The sequence below is a fragment of the Falco rusticolus genome, chromosome 5 (assembly GCF_015220075.1).
Source record: "Falco rusticolus isolate bFalRus1 chromosome 5, bFalRus1.pri, whole genome shotgun sequence".
In the NCBI taxonomy this organism is placed as follows: Eukaryota; Metazoa; Chordata; class Aves; order Falconiformes; family Falconidae; genus Falco; species Falco rusticolus.
The window spans coordinates 14,620,589-14,638,110 of NC_051191.1; the positions used below are offsets into that span (position 1 = coordinate 14,620,589).

At 66.3% G+C, this 17,522-nt stretch overlaps 1 protein-coding gene across 1 annotated transcript; it reads right to left on the minus strand.

Moving 5' to 3' along the window:
* Nucleotides 1-613: 613 nt before the first annotated feature.
* SYT3 (synaptotagmin 3) lies at nucleotides 614-12,405 on the minus strand. The gene is made up of 10 exons (XM_037388489.1): nucleotides 12,176-12,405; nucleotides 11,074-11,237; nucleotides 10,020-10,179; nucleotides 8,838-9,246; nucleotides 7,533-8,046; nucleotides 6,322-6,442; nucleotides 5,555-5,726; nucleotides 4,835-4,964; nucleotides 3,453-3,533; nucleotides 614-1,372 (listed from the first exon to the last, which is right to left on the minus strand). Exons 3-9 carry the CDS (start codon nucleotides 10,171-10,173, stop codon nucleotides 3,456-3,458), a joined length of 1,578 nt encoding a protein of 525 aa, XP_037244386.1. The 5' UTR covers nucleotides 10,174-10,179; nucleotides 11,074-11,237; nucleotides 12,176-12,405; the 3' UTR covers nucleotides 614-1,372; nucleotides 3,453-3,455.
* Between the last annotated feature and the right edge of the window lie 5,117 nt (nucleotides 12,406-17,522).

A 17,522-nucleotide genomic window follows, 5' to 3' on the forward strand; every position in this document is an offset into this window, starting at 1 on the left:
ACTCTCTGTGTCCCCATGTCCCCACATCCCCCGTGTCCCCTCCCTGTCCCCCAATCCCCACTCCGTGTCCCATCCTCATGTGTACCCCCCACGTCCCCACTCCCTGTGTCCCCATGTCCCACCCCCGTGTCCCCACTCCCCGTGTCCCCATGTCCCACCCCCGTGTCCCCACATCCCCACTCCCTGTGTCCCTTCCCTGTCCCCCATCCTCATGTGTACCCCCCCACGTCCCCACTCCCTGTGTCCCCATGTCCCACCCCCACGTCCCCACATATCCCCATGTCCCCCCACCCTGTGTCCCATCCCCGTGTCCCCATGTGCCCCCCATGTCCCCATATCCCCATGTCCCCCCATCCCCATGTCCCCACATCCCCACTCCGTGTCCCATCCCCATGTCCCCACTCCGTGTCCCATCCTCATGTCCCCACTCCCTGTGTTCCCCCCCGTCCCATCCCTGTGTCCCATTCCGCATGTCCCGTCCCCCCCCCTTGTCCCCCTGTCCCATCCCTGTGTCCCATCCCCATGTCCCCCCCTCCCATGTCGCCCTGTCCCATCCCCATTTCCCCACCCCCACCCCCCCCCCCCGTGTCCCCCCCGGCACAGGGAGGCGCAGGCGGCTCCTGGGGGGGTTTATTGGGGGGTTTATGGCTTTTGGGGCCCCCCCAGCCCCACACGCAGACACACACACGCGGGGACACAGAACGGGGCTGGAGGGGGGACACTGGGGCTTTGGGGGAGGGGGGGACACTGGGGCTTGGGGGGGAGTGTCAGACACCTGGGTCCACTTTGGGGAGGCCCCCACATACATATACATTGAGGAGGGGTGGGGGACCCCTAGGACCCCTTTGCCTCCCCCCCCCAGACACACACAAGGGATTGGGGGGGGGGGGGGACACGACACCTGGGGCCCCTTTGTGCCCCCCCCCCCCCGACACACACAAGGAAAGGGGGGGGGGGCCTGACACCTGGGGCCCCTTTGGGGTCCCCTCCCCCATAGACACACACAAGGAAAAGGGTGGGGGGGAGGGCGGACTCCTGGGTCCCCTTTGCCCCCCCCCCCATAGAAACACCACACAAGGAAAAGGGGGGGGCACCCGGACACCTGGGTCCCTCCAAGGGCCCCCCCACATACAAACACGTTTGGGGGGGGGGGGGGGGGGGGGGGGAGCAATGCCCGGACACCTGGGTCCTTCGCGTGGCTGTTGGTGGGGGGGGGGAGCCCCCCTGACCTGGATGCCGGGGTTCACAGTGGGGGGGGGGGCTGGGCCCCCCCCTTGTCGTGCAGGTCGGGGGCCCGGGGGGGGGCCCGGGGGTCCCTATGGCTTCGGTGATGGGGCCCCCCCGGCTCGGCCGGTACCTCCGGCCCCACCGCCTGTGGGAGAGAGGGGTCAGCACCCTCCCAGGATGGCCCAGTGGCCCCCCAGTATGGTAAAGCACCTCCCCAGTATGGTAATGTGCCTCCCCAGTATGGCCCAGTACCCCCCCCAGTATGGTAATGTGCCCCCCCAGTATGGTAAAGCACCTCCCCAGTACAGCCCAGTGCCCCCCCAGTACAGTAAAGCACCTCCCCAGTATGGCCCAGTACACCTCGAGTACGGTAATGTGCCCCCCAGTATGGCAAAGTGGCCCCCAGTATGGCAAAGTACTCCCCCAGTATGGCCCAGTGCCCCCCCAGTATGGTAAAGCACCTTCCCAGTATGGCCCAGTACCCCCCAGTATGGTAATGTGTGTCCCCCCAGTACTGTAAAAGCGCCTCCCCAGTATGGCCCAGTACCTCTCCAGTATGGTAATGTGCCCCCCCAGTATGGTAAAGCACCTTCCCAGTATGGCCCAGTACCCCCCAGTATGGTAATGTGTCCCCCCAGTATGGCAAAGTACCCCACCAGTATGGCCAAGTGCCCTGCAAGTATGGCCCAGTGCCACCCCCAGTACAGTAAAATGCCTCCCCAGTATGGCCCAGTGCCCCCCCAGTATGGTAAAACGCCTCCCCAGTACGTCCCAGTACCCCCCCAGTATGGTAAAGCACCTCCCCATTATGGCCCAGTACACCCCAGTATGGCTATGTGCCCCCCCAGTATGGCAAAGTACCCCGCCAGTATGGCTAAGTGCCCTCCCAGTATGGTAATGTGCCCCCCAAGTATGGCCCAGTGCCTCCCCAGTACAGTAAAACGCCTCATCACTATGGCCCAGTGCCCCTCTAGTATGGCCCAGTGCCTTCCCAGTATGGTAAAACACCTCTCCAGTACAGCCCAGTACCCCCCCAGTCTGGCTATGTGCCCCCCCCAGTATGGCCCAGTATCCATCAGCATGGTAAAGTGGCCTCCCAGTATGGCCCAGTTCCCGCCAGTATGGTCCAGAACCCTCCCAGTATGGCACTATGTCCTCCAGTATGAACCCGTTTCCTCCCAGTACAGCTCAGGCCTGGCCTGGCCCTCCCCAGTATCTCCAATGGCACCTGGATACCCCCCCGTACCTGCCCAGTATAGCCCAGTGCTCCCCAGTATGGCCCAGTCCCTCCCTTGCCCCCTGCAGCAACATGCCAGTGTTGCCCATACAGCTCCCAGTGCCCTCCCAGTTCCCCCAGTTCATTCCCAGTCCCTCCCAGTTCCCCCAGAGCAGCTCCCAGTGCTCTCAGTGCAGCTCCCAGTGTGCCCCATGCAGGTCCCAGTTCCCCCACAGGGCCTCCCAGTTCCCCCACAGGGCCTCCCAGTCTCCCCCCGTCCTCCCAGCGCTCCCAGTCCCACCCAGTCCCCCCAGTGCTCCCAGTCCCCACCCAGTGCTCCCAGCGCCCCCAGTCCCCACCCAGTCCCCCCAGTGCTCCCAGTCCCCACCCAGTGCTCCCAGTGCCAGCTGGGATTCCCACCCCAGTGCTCCCAGTGCCTGCAGTCCTTCCCAGTGTCCCCAGTGCTCCCAGTCCTGCCCAATGCTTCCAGTCCTGCCCAGTGCTCCCGGTCCTTCCCAGTGCCCCCAGTCCCGCCCAGTGCACCGAATCCCTCCCAGTGCCTCCAGTCCCCATAGTGCTCCCAGTCCCTCCCAGTGCCTCCAGTCCCGCCCAGTGATCCCAGTGCCCCCCAGTCCCTCCAGTCCCTCCCAGTGCTCCCAATCCCTCCCAGTGCCTCCAGTCCCCCCAGTGCTCCCAGTGCCCCCCAGTCCCCCACAGTGCCCCCATGCTCCCACTGCCTCCAGTGCCCCCCAGTGCTCCCAGTCCCCCACAGTACTCCCAGTGCCCCTCAGTGCTCCCAGTCCCTCCCAGTGCCTCCAGTCCCGCCCAGTGATCCCAGTGCCCCCCAGTCCCTCCCAGTGCCTCCAGTCCCCCCAGTGCTCCCAGTGCCCCCCAGTCCCCCACAGTGCCCCCATGCTCCCACTGCCTCCAGTGCCCCCAGTGCTCCCAGTCCTCCACCGTACTCCCAGTGCCCCTCAGTGCCCCCAGCCCCTCCCAGTGCCGGGCTCACTGGTCAGTCGCCCACAGGCTCCATCACGCCGCCGGGTTTGTCCCGCGCTGCCCCCTTGGCCGCCAGCCCCAGCGCCTTCTCCTGCACGGCAGCGCGCCTCGCACGGGGCCTCGCACGGGGCCTCGCACGGGGACCCCCACGCGGGGCACACTCGCACGGGGCACACTCACACAGGGACCCTCACACGGGGCACACTTGCATGAGGCCTCACATAGGGACATAGGGCACACTCACGTGGGGACCCTCGCACAGGGACCCTTGCACGGGGCCTCGCACAGGGCACACTCACACGGGGACCCTTGCACGGGGCACCCTCGCACGGGGCACCCTCGCACGGGGCACCCTTGTCAACGGGGCACACTTGTCAACGGGGCACACTTGTCAACGGGGCACACCTGAATGTGGCAGACTCACATGGGGCACACTCACACAGGGACCCTCGCATGGGGCACACTCACACGGGGGCACGCTCACATGGGGGCACACCTGAACGTGGCAGACTCATACGGGGCACACTCACAGAGGGACCCTCGCACGGGGCACATTCGCATGGGGGACCCTCGCACAGGGACCCTCACACGGGGCACACTCATATGGGGCCTTGCACGGGGACCCTTGCACGGGGCCTCCCATGGGGCACACTCGCACAGGGCACACTCACACGGAGCCCCACACCGGGCACACTTGCCTGGGGACACTTGCATGTGGCACACTCGCATGGGGGACCCTTGCACGGGGACCCTCACACGGGGCACACTCACAGGGGGACCCTTGCACAGGCACACTCTCATGGGGCACACTCACACGGGGCACACTCACATGTGGTCTTGCATGGGGACCCTTGCACGGGGCCTCACATGGGGCACACTCACACAGGGCACACTCACATGGGGCACACTCGCACAGGGCACACTCACATGGGGCACACTCGCACAGGGCACACTCACATGGGGCACACTCACACAGGGGACCCTTGCAGGGGGCACACTCACACGGGGGACCCTTGCACAGGGACCCTCGCACAGGGCTCACTCACATGGGGCACACTCGCACAGGGCACACTCACATGGGGCACACTCGCACAGGGCACACTCACATGGGGCACACTCACACAGGGGACCCTTGCAGGGGGCACACTCACACGGGGGACCCTTGCACAGGGACCCTCGCACAGGGCTCACTCACATGGGGCACACTCGCACATGGTCTCGCACAGGGACCCCCGCGTGAGCGTGTGGGAGTCCCGTGGGTGTTGGGGTGCCCGGCGGGTCCCCTGTGGGTGCTGGGGGGTCCTGGGGGGGTCGGGGGGGGTCCCATGGGAGGGTGTCTCGGGGTGGTCCCATGACGGGGTCCCATGGGGGGGTCCCGGGGGGGTCCCTCACCTCAACCAGCGTGTGCCAGTGCTCGATGGGCTTGCGGGGGTTGGCCAGCATCTGTGCCCAGTGCTCGCGGCCAGGCCCCTCCGCGTCGCTGCCCACGCGGCACAGCCCGATCACCTCGTTGTGCCCGATGCTGCGGGGGGACACGTGGCACCTGCACCCACCCCCACCCCCCCGGCACCTCCACACCCCCCAGGGCACCCCACCACTCCCCAGGGACACAACCCCCCCGGGGACCCCCCACGGCACCACCCCGGGGACCCCCCCAGGGACCCTCCCCTCCCCCATGAACCCCCCAGGGACCCTCCAGGAACCTCCCCACCCCCCCCCCCAAAATGGATCTGTGCCCCCCAACCCCGCCCCCCCCTCATGCAACACCTCTTGCACGAGGACTCCCCCCCTCACTCCCCAGCCCCCTCAGCCCCCTCCACGTCCCCTCCCCCACCCCCCCTTCCCCAAAATGGACCCGTGCCCCCCAACCCACCACCCTCGTGCAACACCCCTTGCATGAGGACCCCCCCTCCTCGCTCCCCAGCCCCCACACACACCCCCAGCCCCCCCACACCCCCAAGTGGACCTGTGCCCCCCAACTCACCACCACCAGCCACCTCACCCCTGTGCAACACCCCTTGCACGAGGACCCCTCCCCTCGCTCCCTAGCCCCCCCCCAGCCCCCCAGGCTCCCCTCAGCCCCCCAGCGGGGCCCCCCCACCCCCCACTGACCAGTCATAGTCGACGACGGCGATGGTGAGGCTGACGTGGTGTACGCTCTCGTGCGGCACGTCGAACACGAGCGCCTCATTGTAGCTGGGGTTCAGCGTGTTCTTCTTGATGGACGTTTTGCGCTTCTTCAGCCGCCGGCCCTCGGCCATCAGCGAGGCCTTCACATAGGGGTCTGCGCCGGGGGGCACCCGCGCCTGACCCACAGCGCCCCACAGCCACCCCACGGCCACCCCACAGCGCCCCATGGCCACCCACAGCGCCCCACGGCACCCACCGGCCACCCACAGCGCCCCATGGTTGCCCATGGTCACCCCATGTCCCCCCATGTCACCATAGCCCCAAGTCCCCCCCTGCCCCCATGTCCCCATGTGTCCCCATGTCCCCCCATCCCCAAGTCCCCCCCCAAGTCCCCAAGTCCCTCTGCCCCCAGCTCCCCCTACCTCCAAGTGTCCCCCCCGCCCCCATGTCCCTCATGTCCCCCCCATGTCCCCAAGTGCCTCCATGTCCCCCCCATCCCCCATCCCCATGTCCCTCTGCCCCCAAGTCCCCCTCCATGTCCCCAAGTCTCCCCCCATGCCCCCAAGTCCCCCTGCCCCCAACTCCCGCCATGTCCCCCCAAGTCCTCCACATGTCCCCATGTCCCCCTGCTCCCAAGTCCCCCTAAGACCCTCCATGTCCCCCCCACGCCCCTCATCCACATGTCCCCCATGGCCCCCCCCATGTCCCCAAGTCCCCCCCATGTTCCCACCTCCCCCGCCCCCCCGCACCGGAGAAGCCGGTGAGGTCCATGGCGCGCAGGTTGGAGGCCCGGATGACGGTCACCGTCAGCCGCCCGGCCGTGGGCAGGTAGCACAGCGAGAAGTTCACCTCCCCCAGGTCAGCCTTCTCCTGTGGGGGCAGGGGGCAGCGGTCAGGGGGCGGGGGGCACCAGGGGGCAGGGGGAAGCGGTCGGGGGCACCAGGGGTTACAAGGGTCAGGGGCCACGAGTGGCACAAGGGGCACCAGAGGTTACAAGGGTCGGGGGGGAAAGGGGCATGAGGGACAGGGGCACAGTGGGCACAAGGGGCACAAGGGGCACCAGCGTCACAAGGGTCATGGAAGGTCCAGGGGATGGGGGGAGGTTGCTGGGGTCAAGGGTCACAGGGTGGGGGCAGGGGGGGCAGGGTTCTGGGAGCTGCAACTGTGCCTGCAGGAGCTTCAGCAACCCCAGCTGCGACGGCAGGCACCGCTGGCACTGCTGCCCCTGCTGCCCCTCACCCTGCTGCTGCTCCTGCCACTTCTGCTTCCCTTGCCCCTGCTCCCCCTGCCACCTTTGCCCCTACTACCCCGACCCTGCTGCCCCTGCCCCTGCTGCCTGTGCCCCCCAAAACTGCAGCTGCAGCCAGCGCCGCAAACGCCCCTGCCGACTCTGCTGCAAATCACAAACTTCGCCGCAAATTGCAAATGCCAATTGCAAATTTATCCGCAAGCTGCAAAGGCAGCTGCAAATTTTGCTACGGATTGCAAACGCAGCTGCAAATTTTGCTACGGATTGCAAACGCAGCTGCAAATTTTGCTACGGATTGCAAACGCAGCTGCAAATTTTGCTACGGATTGCAAACGCAGCTGCAAATTTTGCTACGGATTGCAAACGCAGCTGCAAATTTTGCTACGGATTGCAAACGCAGCTGCAAATTTTGCTACGGATTGCAAACGCAGCTGCAAATTTTGCTACGGATTGCAAACGCAGCTGCAAATTTTGCTACGGATTGCAAACTTTGCTGTAAACTTCTCTGCAAGTTGCAAACTTTGCTGCAAATTTCTCTGCAAATTGCAAATGCCACTGCCAATTTCACTGCAAGTTGCAAACTTTGCTGCAAATTCCTCTGCAAATTGCGAACATTGCTGCAAATTTCTCTGTAAATTGCAAACGCAATTGCAAATTTTGCTACAAATTACAAAAGCCACCGCAAATGGAGTCCCCTCTGCCCCTGCTCACCCCGCCACCCTCGACGATGTCCCTCCAGATGGGCAGGTCGGGGGCACGCTCAGCCGCCTGCAGCAGGTTATCCAGCACCACCTGCCCGATGAGCTCGTGGCGCGAGAAGCGGTCGAAGTCGTAGACGCCGAAGTGGAGGCGGCGGGCGGGCAGCTCGGCAAAGGGCACCCCGAAGCTGAAGGTCTCATCGAAGACGGGGTTGAGGGTCTTGCGGTGGACCTTGGTCTGGAACTTTCTCTTGCGGTCAGGCAGGAGGTAGATTTTGACGTAGGGGTCGGAGAAGCCGTTGGCATCCTTGGCGGGGAGGTCGAGGGCGCGCAGGACGCGGACCACCAGCTGCTGGGAGCCGTAGGCGTAGCGCAGCGCCACACTCAGGCGGCCACAGGGGGAGGGGGCTCCCCCCCCGGCCCCCCCTGGCTCCGTGGACCCCGGCCGGTAGAGCTCGGGTTGGAGTTGACCCAAGTTGGGGGGGTTGGGTTGCTCGGGTTTGTCCTCGGGGGGGGGCTGGGGGGTGCTGGGGATGGGAGGGGGGACGGTGGGTGAGGAGCAGGCAGCGCCTCCCATCCCCCACCTGCCCACACGCCCCCTGCCAAGGTTGGGGGGGAGGGAGGAGGCTGGGGTACCCCCCCAGTGCATGAGGGGACCCTTGGGACCCCCCCTCTCAATGAAGATGGGGACCCCCCTGCAATGGATATGGGACCCCCAGCCAATGAATAGGGGACCCCAAAGACACCCCCGCAGTGAATATGGGACCCCAGGGACCCCCCCAATGAAGACGTGGACCCCTAGGACCCCCCTCTCAATGAATATGGGACCCCTGGGACCTCCCCTAATGAATATGGAACCCCTGGGACCCCCCTTTCAGTGAACATGGGGACCCCTGGGACCCCCTCTCAATAAATATGGGAACCCCCCCCCACAACGAATATGGGACCCCTGGGACCCCTCCTTAGTGAATACAGGATCCCTGGGACCCCCCCGCAATGAATACGGGACCCCTGGGACCCCCCCCCCCGCAATGAACATGGGACCCCAGGGACCCCCCAAACAAACATGGGGACCCCTGGGACCCCCCCCCCATGCATGAGGGGCACTGGTGACCCCCCTCCCAATGAACATGGGGACCCCTGAGACACCCCCCAGCACACACGGGGACATGGTGGGGGGATGTCCCTGGTGCCCCCCTCCCTCACTGTGCACAGGGAGGTGGGGGATGGGGGTAACTCAGGTACCCCCCCCCATGTCCCCATGTCACCCCACACTACCCACCCCCCACCCCCCACCCTGCCCCCCCGCCATCCATACCTGCCGGCCAGGCCCACAACATGCTGCTGGGAGGGGGCGCTGGGCAGGGTCGTCGTCCCCACCCCATCCCCCCCCAATTCGGGGGGGCCCTGGGGGGGCACCTGGGGGGGTCCTTGCGCCAGGGGAGGGGGGCCAAGCGCCCTTCCCCCCCCTTCAGGGCAGGGTCCCATATCCAGGTAACAGCGCTCAGGCGGGGGGAGCTCGGGTCCTGGCTCCCCTCGGTCAGGCAGGGTGTCCCCGAAAACAGCCCCCCCCACACTTTGGGGGGGCTCTTTGCGGGGGGGAGCACCTGGCCCCCCCTTGTGGCGCCAGGGCACCCAGCAGAGCTTCCAGGAGACGAAGAGCGAGACCCCCAGCAGCACGATGCCGCAGAAGGTCACAATGACCGACAGCAGGCTCACCGACACCTCTGGGGGGGCACACAGGGGGGTCAGGCATCGGGGGGGAGGGCAAAAATATCGGGGGGGGGGGCGCTAAAATATCGGGGGGGCACGGAAGGGGGGGGCACGGAATAGGGGGGGTGGAGGGCATACAAGTGGGGGGGTCCCATCCTTTGCGGGGGGGTGTCCTGCTCTCTGGGGGTTGATCTTGTCCCTGGGGGGGGTCCCACATCCCCTTGGGGGGTCGCTGAGGGGGGTCCCAATTCCCCTGGGGGGGGGCCCTGGGGGGGTGTTGCTGCGGGGGGGTCTCTGGGGTGGTGGTGGTGGACCGCTCGGGGGGTCCCTGGGGGGCACGGTTGCTGGGGGAGGCCCTTGGGGAGGGTCCCACATACCCTGGGGGGGTCCCACATCCCCTGGGGGTGGGTCCCAGGGGGGTGGGGGGTCCCACATCCCCTGGGGGGTGTCACTGGGGGGGTCTCTGAGGTGGTGGTGGGGGGTCGCTGGGGGTATTCCTGGAGGGGCATGGTTGCTGGGGGAGGCCCTGGCGGGGGTGTCCCACATCCCCTGGGGGGGGGTCCTAGGGGGGTGGGGAGTCCCAGGGGGAGGGGTCCCACATCCCCTGGAGGGGGGTGTCACTGGGAGGGGTGTCACTGGGGTGGGGGGTGGGGGTCATGGTTGCTGGGGGAGGCCCTGGGGGGGGTCCCTGGAGGTGGTCCCTGGGGGGGGTCCCACATCCCCTGGGGGGGTCCCTGGTAGGGGGTCCCTGGGTGGGTGTCCTAGGGGAGGTTCCGGGGGTCCTCACCGGCGTCGGAGGGGCGGGGGTGGCCGCGGTGGCGCAGCAGGTCGGTGAACTCGAGGCACTTGTCGTGGGGGGGGCGGGCGCGGGGGGCGAAGCAGAGCTCCTGCACCAGGCGCAGCGCGCTGCGGCACACGTCCTCCTCGTAGTCCCCCGACATGGCCGCCTGTGCACACGCAGCCTCGCACGCCCGCCTTGCACACCCGTTGTGCACGCCCGCCTCGCACGCCCATTGTGCCTTGCCTGTCTGCCTCACCTCACCTGCCCAACCTGCCTCGCACACTTGCCTCACCTCACCTTGCACGCCCGCCTTGCACGCCCACCTTGCGTGCCCATTGTGCCTTGCACGCCCACCTCACACACCCACCGTGCCTTGCATGCCCACCTTGCCTCACCTCACCTTGCACGCCCACTGTGCCTTGCACACCCACCTTACATGCCCACCGTGCCTTGCAGGCCTACCTCGCCTTGCACGGCCACGCTACGGCACCTGCCTCACACTCACCTCACCTTGCACACCCACCTTGCACGCCTGCCCCACCCTGCGCGCCCACCTTGCACGCCCGCTGTGCCTTGCATGCCCACTTTGCTTCACCCGCCCCACCTCACACACCCACCTGCCTCACACTCACCTCACCTTGCACACCTGCCTTGCCTTGCACGCCCACCTTGCCTCGTTCACCCGCCCACCCCCACCTCGCACACACACCTGCCTCACACACTTGCCTCACCTTGCACACACACCTCGCACGCCTGTCTTGCACACCCACCTCACCTTGTATGCCCACCTTGCCTCGCACACTCGCCTCACCCCACCTTGCACGCCCAGCACACGCAGCCAGGGGGTGGAGACTGCGGGGGTGTCACACTGGTGAGCACGTGGGGTCGTGCCCGGGGTGGTGCTCGTGCTGATGCACACGCGTGTGCTCACACACACATGCACAGCATTGTTCTGGCACAGGGGCCGCACTCACGCTTGTGCTCCCACGGCGCCGTGCGCGTGCAATCCCGAGCGCACCCCCCCCCAGCCCTCGTGCAAACCCTCGTTCAGCGGCATCACCTGCTGGGCGGCTCCTGGGTGGGGCTGGGGGGGTCAGCGGTGCCCGGGGGGGGGCGCGTGTGCAAGGCGGGGGCTGGGCCGGGCCATGCGGCACGAGGGCCGTGAGCTCACGAGTGGCCAGTGAAGCGGGGGGTCTTGGGGGGGGTCCCTTGTGCGACGGCGACCTGTGGGGGGAGACACACTGGGGGGGGGGGAACGGGGGGACACGGGGTGCCCCCCCAGCCCCTCGTGCAATGCACAAGAGGTGTGAATGCCCCTCCCCCAGCTTGTGCAAGGGGTGTCAACCCCCACCCCACCCCCAAGCAGTGGGGCTGCCCCCATGTGCACCCACACCGAGGGACCCCCGAGTGCCCCCCAGCCCCACAAGTGCCCCTCCCAGACCCCAAACTGCCCCCCCAGACCCACAAGTGCCCCCTCAGCCCCATAAGTGACACCCCCCTCCCCTAGGTTGACAATTGCCCCCAGCCCCCCAGATCTGCCCCCAGCCTCCCCAAACCTGCCCCACAGACCCACCCCCCAAAACAGCCCCCCCAAACCTGCCCCACAGGCTCACACCCCAAAACCAGCCCCAAAATCGGACCCCCCCAACTGCCCCACAGACCCACCCCCCAAACCCAACCACCCTCCCAAACCAGCCCCCCCAAAGCAGCCCCCCCCCAGACCAGTGCCCCTTCAATCTGCCCCACAGACTCCGCCTCAAACCAGCCCCCGCAACCCCCCCAAACCTGCCCCACAGCCCCACCCTCAAAATCGGCCCCCCCAAACGTGCCCCACAGACCCCCCCTCAAACCAGCCCCCCTAAACCTGCCCCACAGACCACCCCCTCAAACCAGCCCCCCAAAACCTGCCCTACAGACCCAGCCCCCAAAACAGCCCCCCAAAACCTGCCCTGCCCAAACCTACCCCACAGACCCCCCAAACCAGCCCCCCTAAACCTGCCCCCCAAACCTGCCCCACAGACCCACCCCCCAAAACAGCCCCCCATCAAACCAGCCCCCTCAAACGTGCCCCACAGACACCCCCCCAAACCAACCCCCAAAACCTGCCCCCCCCAGGCCCCCCGCCCCAGACGCCGGGGTTCCCGGCCCGGGCCCGCGCTCACCTGCCGTACCGAGCCGAGCCGGGCCGAGGGCAGCCGAACCGGCCCGAGCTTCGCCGTACCGGCCCGAACCGGCCCGAGCGCAGCCGAGAACCGCCGAACCGGCCCGAACGTCCCCGAGCGACGCCGGCCCGGCCCGAACCGGCCCGAGGGAAGCCGAACCGGCCCGAACCGACCCGAGCGCCGCCGAACCGGCCCGAACCGGCCCGAACGGAGCCGAGCGCCGCCCGCACGGTGCCGGCAGGTGCCGAGCGGCTGCAGCGCCGCCCGCCGCCGCCAGGGGCGCGCAGGGGACAAGCTGGGGGGCGCCCCTATGGGGGGGGTCCCTATAGGGAGCACGCCTGTAGGATTTGCTATAGGGGACACCCCTATGGGAGCGTCCATATAGGGGACACGCCTGTAGGGCTTCCTATAGGGGACACCTCTGTGGGGGGTCCTATGGGAACACGGGATACGCCTCTGGGAGGGGGTCCACGCCTATAGGGGGTCCCTATGAGAACGGGGGACACCCCCACAGCGGGCCCCTATAGGGAAGGGGATCACCCATCTAGGGGGTCCCTATGGGGGGAGGGATCCGGCCCTATAGGGGGTCCCTATGGGGATAAGGGAGACACCTATAAGGGGTCGTAGGGGAGGGACCCACGCCCATGAGGGGGTTCCTATGGAAAACAGGGGATACACCTATAGGGCGTTCCTATGGGGAGGGGGGGCACTTCTCTAAGGGGGTCCTATAGGCACGCCTATAGCCGGGTGTCTATGGGGAGGTGGGGTACCCTCATACAGGGATCTTTATGGGGTGGGAAGCACCCATATGGAGGTCCTTATATGGAGAAAGGCACCTCTATAGGGGTCGCTTGTGGGGTGGGGCGCATGCCTATAGCAGGTCCGTATAGGGGGGGGGAAATCTCTATAGGGGGTTCCTGTTGGGGAGGGGGCAGCACTGTAGAGGAACACCTATGGGGTGGGGGATACCCCTACAGGGGTTCCTTGTGGGGGGGCGCACACCTATAGAGGGGCCCCTATGGGGAAGAAGAAGCACCTATGGGGTGGGCAGCCCCCTATGAGGGGGGTCTCCGTGGGGAGAGGGGGAAGCAGGGCATACTCTATAGGGTCTCTATAGCATAATGGAAGGGGTGACCTATGGGGGGGGTGGGGCATCTACTATAGGGCTTGGGGGTGTCCCCTATAGGGTGGGTGGCAGAAGGGGGTCCCCTATGGGGAATTGGGGGGGGCCCACTTGGGGGAGCGGGGCCTATGGGGGGGGTGGCCCTATGGGATACAGAGGGGGCTGTCCTATACAGGGCCCTATAGGGAGGAGGGGCCTATAGGGTAGTGGGGGCTCCTATGGGGGGTGGGGGGTCCTCTATAAAGCAGGGGGTGCCTATGGCTGCAGGGCTGGGGGGGGGCAATCAAGGGGGGGGGGGGGGGGGGGAGGGGCTTCATATGGGACAGGGGATCCCTATAGGGTGCGCGGCTCCCCACCCCCTGTGCATTTGCACAGGCCTTCACACACCCACCCTTGCATACCCATTCACATTTGCACACGCATTTGCACAAGCACTCATGCTACACACTCGTCCACCCCCCTTTGCACGCTCACTCCCACCCTTTGCACACACACACAGAGCCCCCCCCTTGCACACTCACCCCTCTCCCACACCCCCTTTTCATGTTCACCCCCACCCCTTGCACACCCCTGTGCACACCCACCCAGGCCTCCCCCTTTGCACACTCTCCCCCTCCCCCCTTTGCACGCTCCCCCCCTTTGCACACACATTTGCACGCCCACCAAAGCTCACCCCCCTCTGCACACCTTGCATGCCCCTTTGCACGCTCACCCTGCCTTTGCAGACACCCCGCCCCCGCCCTCCCCGTTGCCCCTCCCCCCCGTTGCACACTCAGCCTTGCACGCGCGAAGGGGGGCTCTTTCTCCGATACTTTATATTTGCAAATAAAATCCAGTAATTAATTTGTTAATTACACCCGATCCTCTATACACCGGGGGGGGGGGGAGGGGGGGGGCACAGCGGGGGGAGGGGCAGCGTCGGCAGTGCAGGGGGAGGGGGGCAGAGGGCAGATAGCGGGGGGGTGGGGGCACCAGTCTCCCTGCGGGGGCCCGGACACCTGGGTCCTTTTGGGGGGGGGGGGAGGGGCACGGGTGGGTGCTGGGGGGGGGAGGGGCCCGCCTGGGTCCTTTCTATATGGGGGGCGTGGGGGAGGGGCCCGGACGCCTGGTTCCACTGGTGGGGTGGGGGAGGGGGGGGCAATTGACGTGGGGGGGGTGGTAATTAAAGCCCCTGGTAGGGGTAATTAAGCCCAGGGTGGGTAATTAGAGCTCAATTGCCCCTCCCCCCCAGTGAAGCTTCCCTCCCCCGGGGTCACAGTGTATCTGGGGGGGGGGGCTCCCCTCCCCCCGCCGGGGGGGGACCCAGGCGTCGGGGTGCCCCCCCCCGCCCCTCCCCCCCCTCAAGGAGGGGACCCAGGCGCCCGGGGGGGGGAGGGGCACTGGAAGACATTCGTGTGATTGGTCGTTGCCTCGGGGGAGGGAGGGGAGGGGGGCGGGGGGGGGAGGGGCGAGGCGCGACGACACGAGAGCCCTTAGAGACGGCCGAGACCGGGGGGAGGGGCGGGGGGCGGGAGGAGGGGCATCTGGGGGAGGGGCTAGGGGGGACACGTGTGCATGCGTGGGGTGTGCACGGGGGGGGAGGGGCGAGTGTGCAAGGGGCACCTGTGCACGGGGACACGCGTGGGGGATGGGGGGGCACGGGGGGTGCGTGCCAGGGCACGAGCGCGTGTGTGTGAGGGCACGAGCATGTGCACCAGGGGCGCGTGTGTGTGTGATGGTGCAAGCACATGTGCAAGGGGCACGAGTGCACGGGGATGTGTCTGCATGTGTGTGCAAGGGGCACGTGTGTGATTGCACAAGCATGTGTGCAAGGGGCATGAGTGCACGGGGACATGTCTGCATGTGTGTGTAAGGGGCACGTGTGTGCAAGGGGCACGTGTGTGATGGTGCAAGCGTGTGTGCAAGGGCCATGTGTGCACGGGGCCATGTCTGAACGTGTGCAAGGGGCACATGCATGTGCAAGGACATGTGTGCATGGAGGGATGCCTGTGTGCATGTGCCCAGGATGTGTGTGCAAGGGCACATGCGGTGCACAAGAGGCACATGCACACGGGAATACGCGTCGGGGTGAGGGGGAGTGCGTGTGCCAGGGCACAAGTGTGTGCACATGGACCACGTGTGTGCAAGGGCATGTGGGGGCATGCAGGGGCCATGTGTGTGCTCACGGACAGGTGAGTGTGTGTGGGCTAGGGGGCACGTGCACAGGGACACACGTGCGTGTGTGTGGCGGGCGGGTGTGTGCACAGGTTCGTGCATGCGTGAGGGCACGTGTGTGAGCGTGCAAGGGCACATGTGTGCAAGGGGAGAGGCGTGTGTGCAGGGGGGCATTCATGTGCATGACTGGTGTCACACACATGCCTGTACACAAGCATGATGCAAGCACAAGCAGCACACATCCCCCCGCCACACACGTGCAACCCGTGCCCGTGCAACTCATGCATGCCCACGTGAAACCCCATGTGCAATTCCCAGGCGCTCGATGCCCCCATACAACGTGCACACGCGCGTGGTGCTTGCACGCCCACCATGCATGCATGCCCATGCCATTTCCACACCCATGAGCCGTGCAAGCGCCCATGCAGCAGTGCCTATGTGCGATTTGCACGGCTGGAGCAGTGCATGGGTGCAGCTTGCACACCCACAAGCCGTGCACACCCGATGCATACATGCCATTCACACGTGTGAGCCACGTGCACTCAGTGCCCCCGTGCAAGTCGTGCACGTGCAGGGTCAGGGCCTCCGTGCAATTTGCACGCGCACAAGCCATGCCCTCCCCCAGGCAGGGTAGGCATGCAACAGCCAGCCCCAGCCATGCACACACGTTCCATGCCCCGCACACGCCTGCTCACGCCGGCCCCCGTGGACACACATGTCGGGGGGGGAGGGGTCCCTTGGGGGGGAAGGGGTCCCCTGGGGGGGTCTCTGGGGGTTCCCGTGAGGGGGGGGGGGTCAGGGGGGGGGGTCCCCTTACACATCCGAGTCCTGTTGCACGCCCCATCACCCCCTCCACCTCCTGTTGCATGTCCGGGTGCTGTCACACGTCCTGTTGCACGTCGTTTTGCATGTCCCTGTCCTGTTGCACTTCCTGTTGCACACCCCGCTCCTGGTGCATGCCCACCTTCTGCTGCATTTCCACATCCTATTGCACACCGTCCCGTTGCAGATCCTGTTGCACACCCGCATCCAGCTGCACGCCCCTCTCCTCTTGCATGCCCAGGTCCTGTTGCACGTCCTGTTGCAGATGCTGTTGCACGCCCCCAGCCCATTGCACATGTAGGTCCTGTTGCATGCCCGTGTCCTGTTGCACGCCGGCGCTCCATTGCACATATGGGTCCCGTTGCACGCCCCTGCCTTGTTGTGTTTCTGTGTCCTGTTGCACGCCCATGTCCCGTTGCACATATGGGTCCTGGTGCACGCCCATGTCCTGTTGTATGTATGGGTCCAGCTGCACACTTGTGTGCCATTGCACATCCATGTACTGTTGCATGCCTGGCTCCCATTGCACGCTCACGTCCCATTGCACGTCCCATCCCCGTTGCATGCCTGGGTGCTGCTGCACGCCCACGCCTGGCTGTGTGTACAGGTCCCCTTGCACACCCCTCCCCCACCTGCTCACCTCCCGGCACACACACGGCTCCCGGTGCACCAGTGGCTCCCAGCACACCAGTGGCTCCTGGTGCACGCATGGCTTGTGGCACACCAGTGGTTCCCGTTTCACCAGCAGCTGCCATCGCACACGTGGCTCCCATTGTACCAGCAGCTCCCATTTCACCAGTGGCTCCCGGTGCACCAGTGGCTCCCCTTGCACGCGTGGCTCCTGGTGCACCAGCGGCTCCCGTCACATGCGTGTCTCCCATCACTTGCATGGCTCCCATAGCACGTGTGGCTCCCTCTTCACCAGTGGCTTCTGTCACACCAGTGCCTCCCGTTGCACCAGCGGATCCTGTTGCAGGCATGGCTCCCAGTATATGCATGGCTCCTGTTGCACCAGCAGCTCCCGTTGCACTGGCGGCTCCCATTGCAGCAGTGGCTCCTGTTGCACCAGTGGCTCCCATTGCACGTGTGCCTCCCATTGCACCAGTTGCACCACTGACTCCCATTGCACTAGTGACTCCCATTGCATCAGTAGCTCCTGGTGCACCAGTGGTTCCCGGTGCATGCATGGCACCCATTGTGCCAGCAGCTCCCGTTGCACCAGTGACTCCCATTGCATCAGCGGCCCCC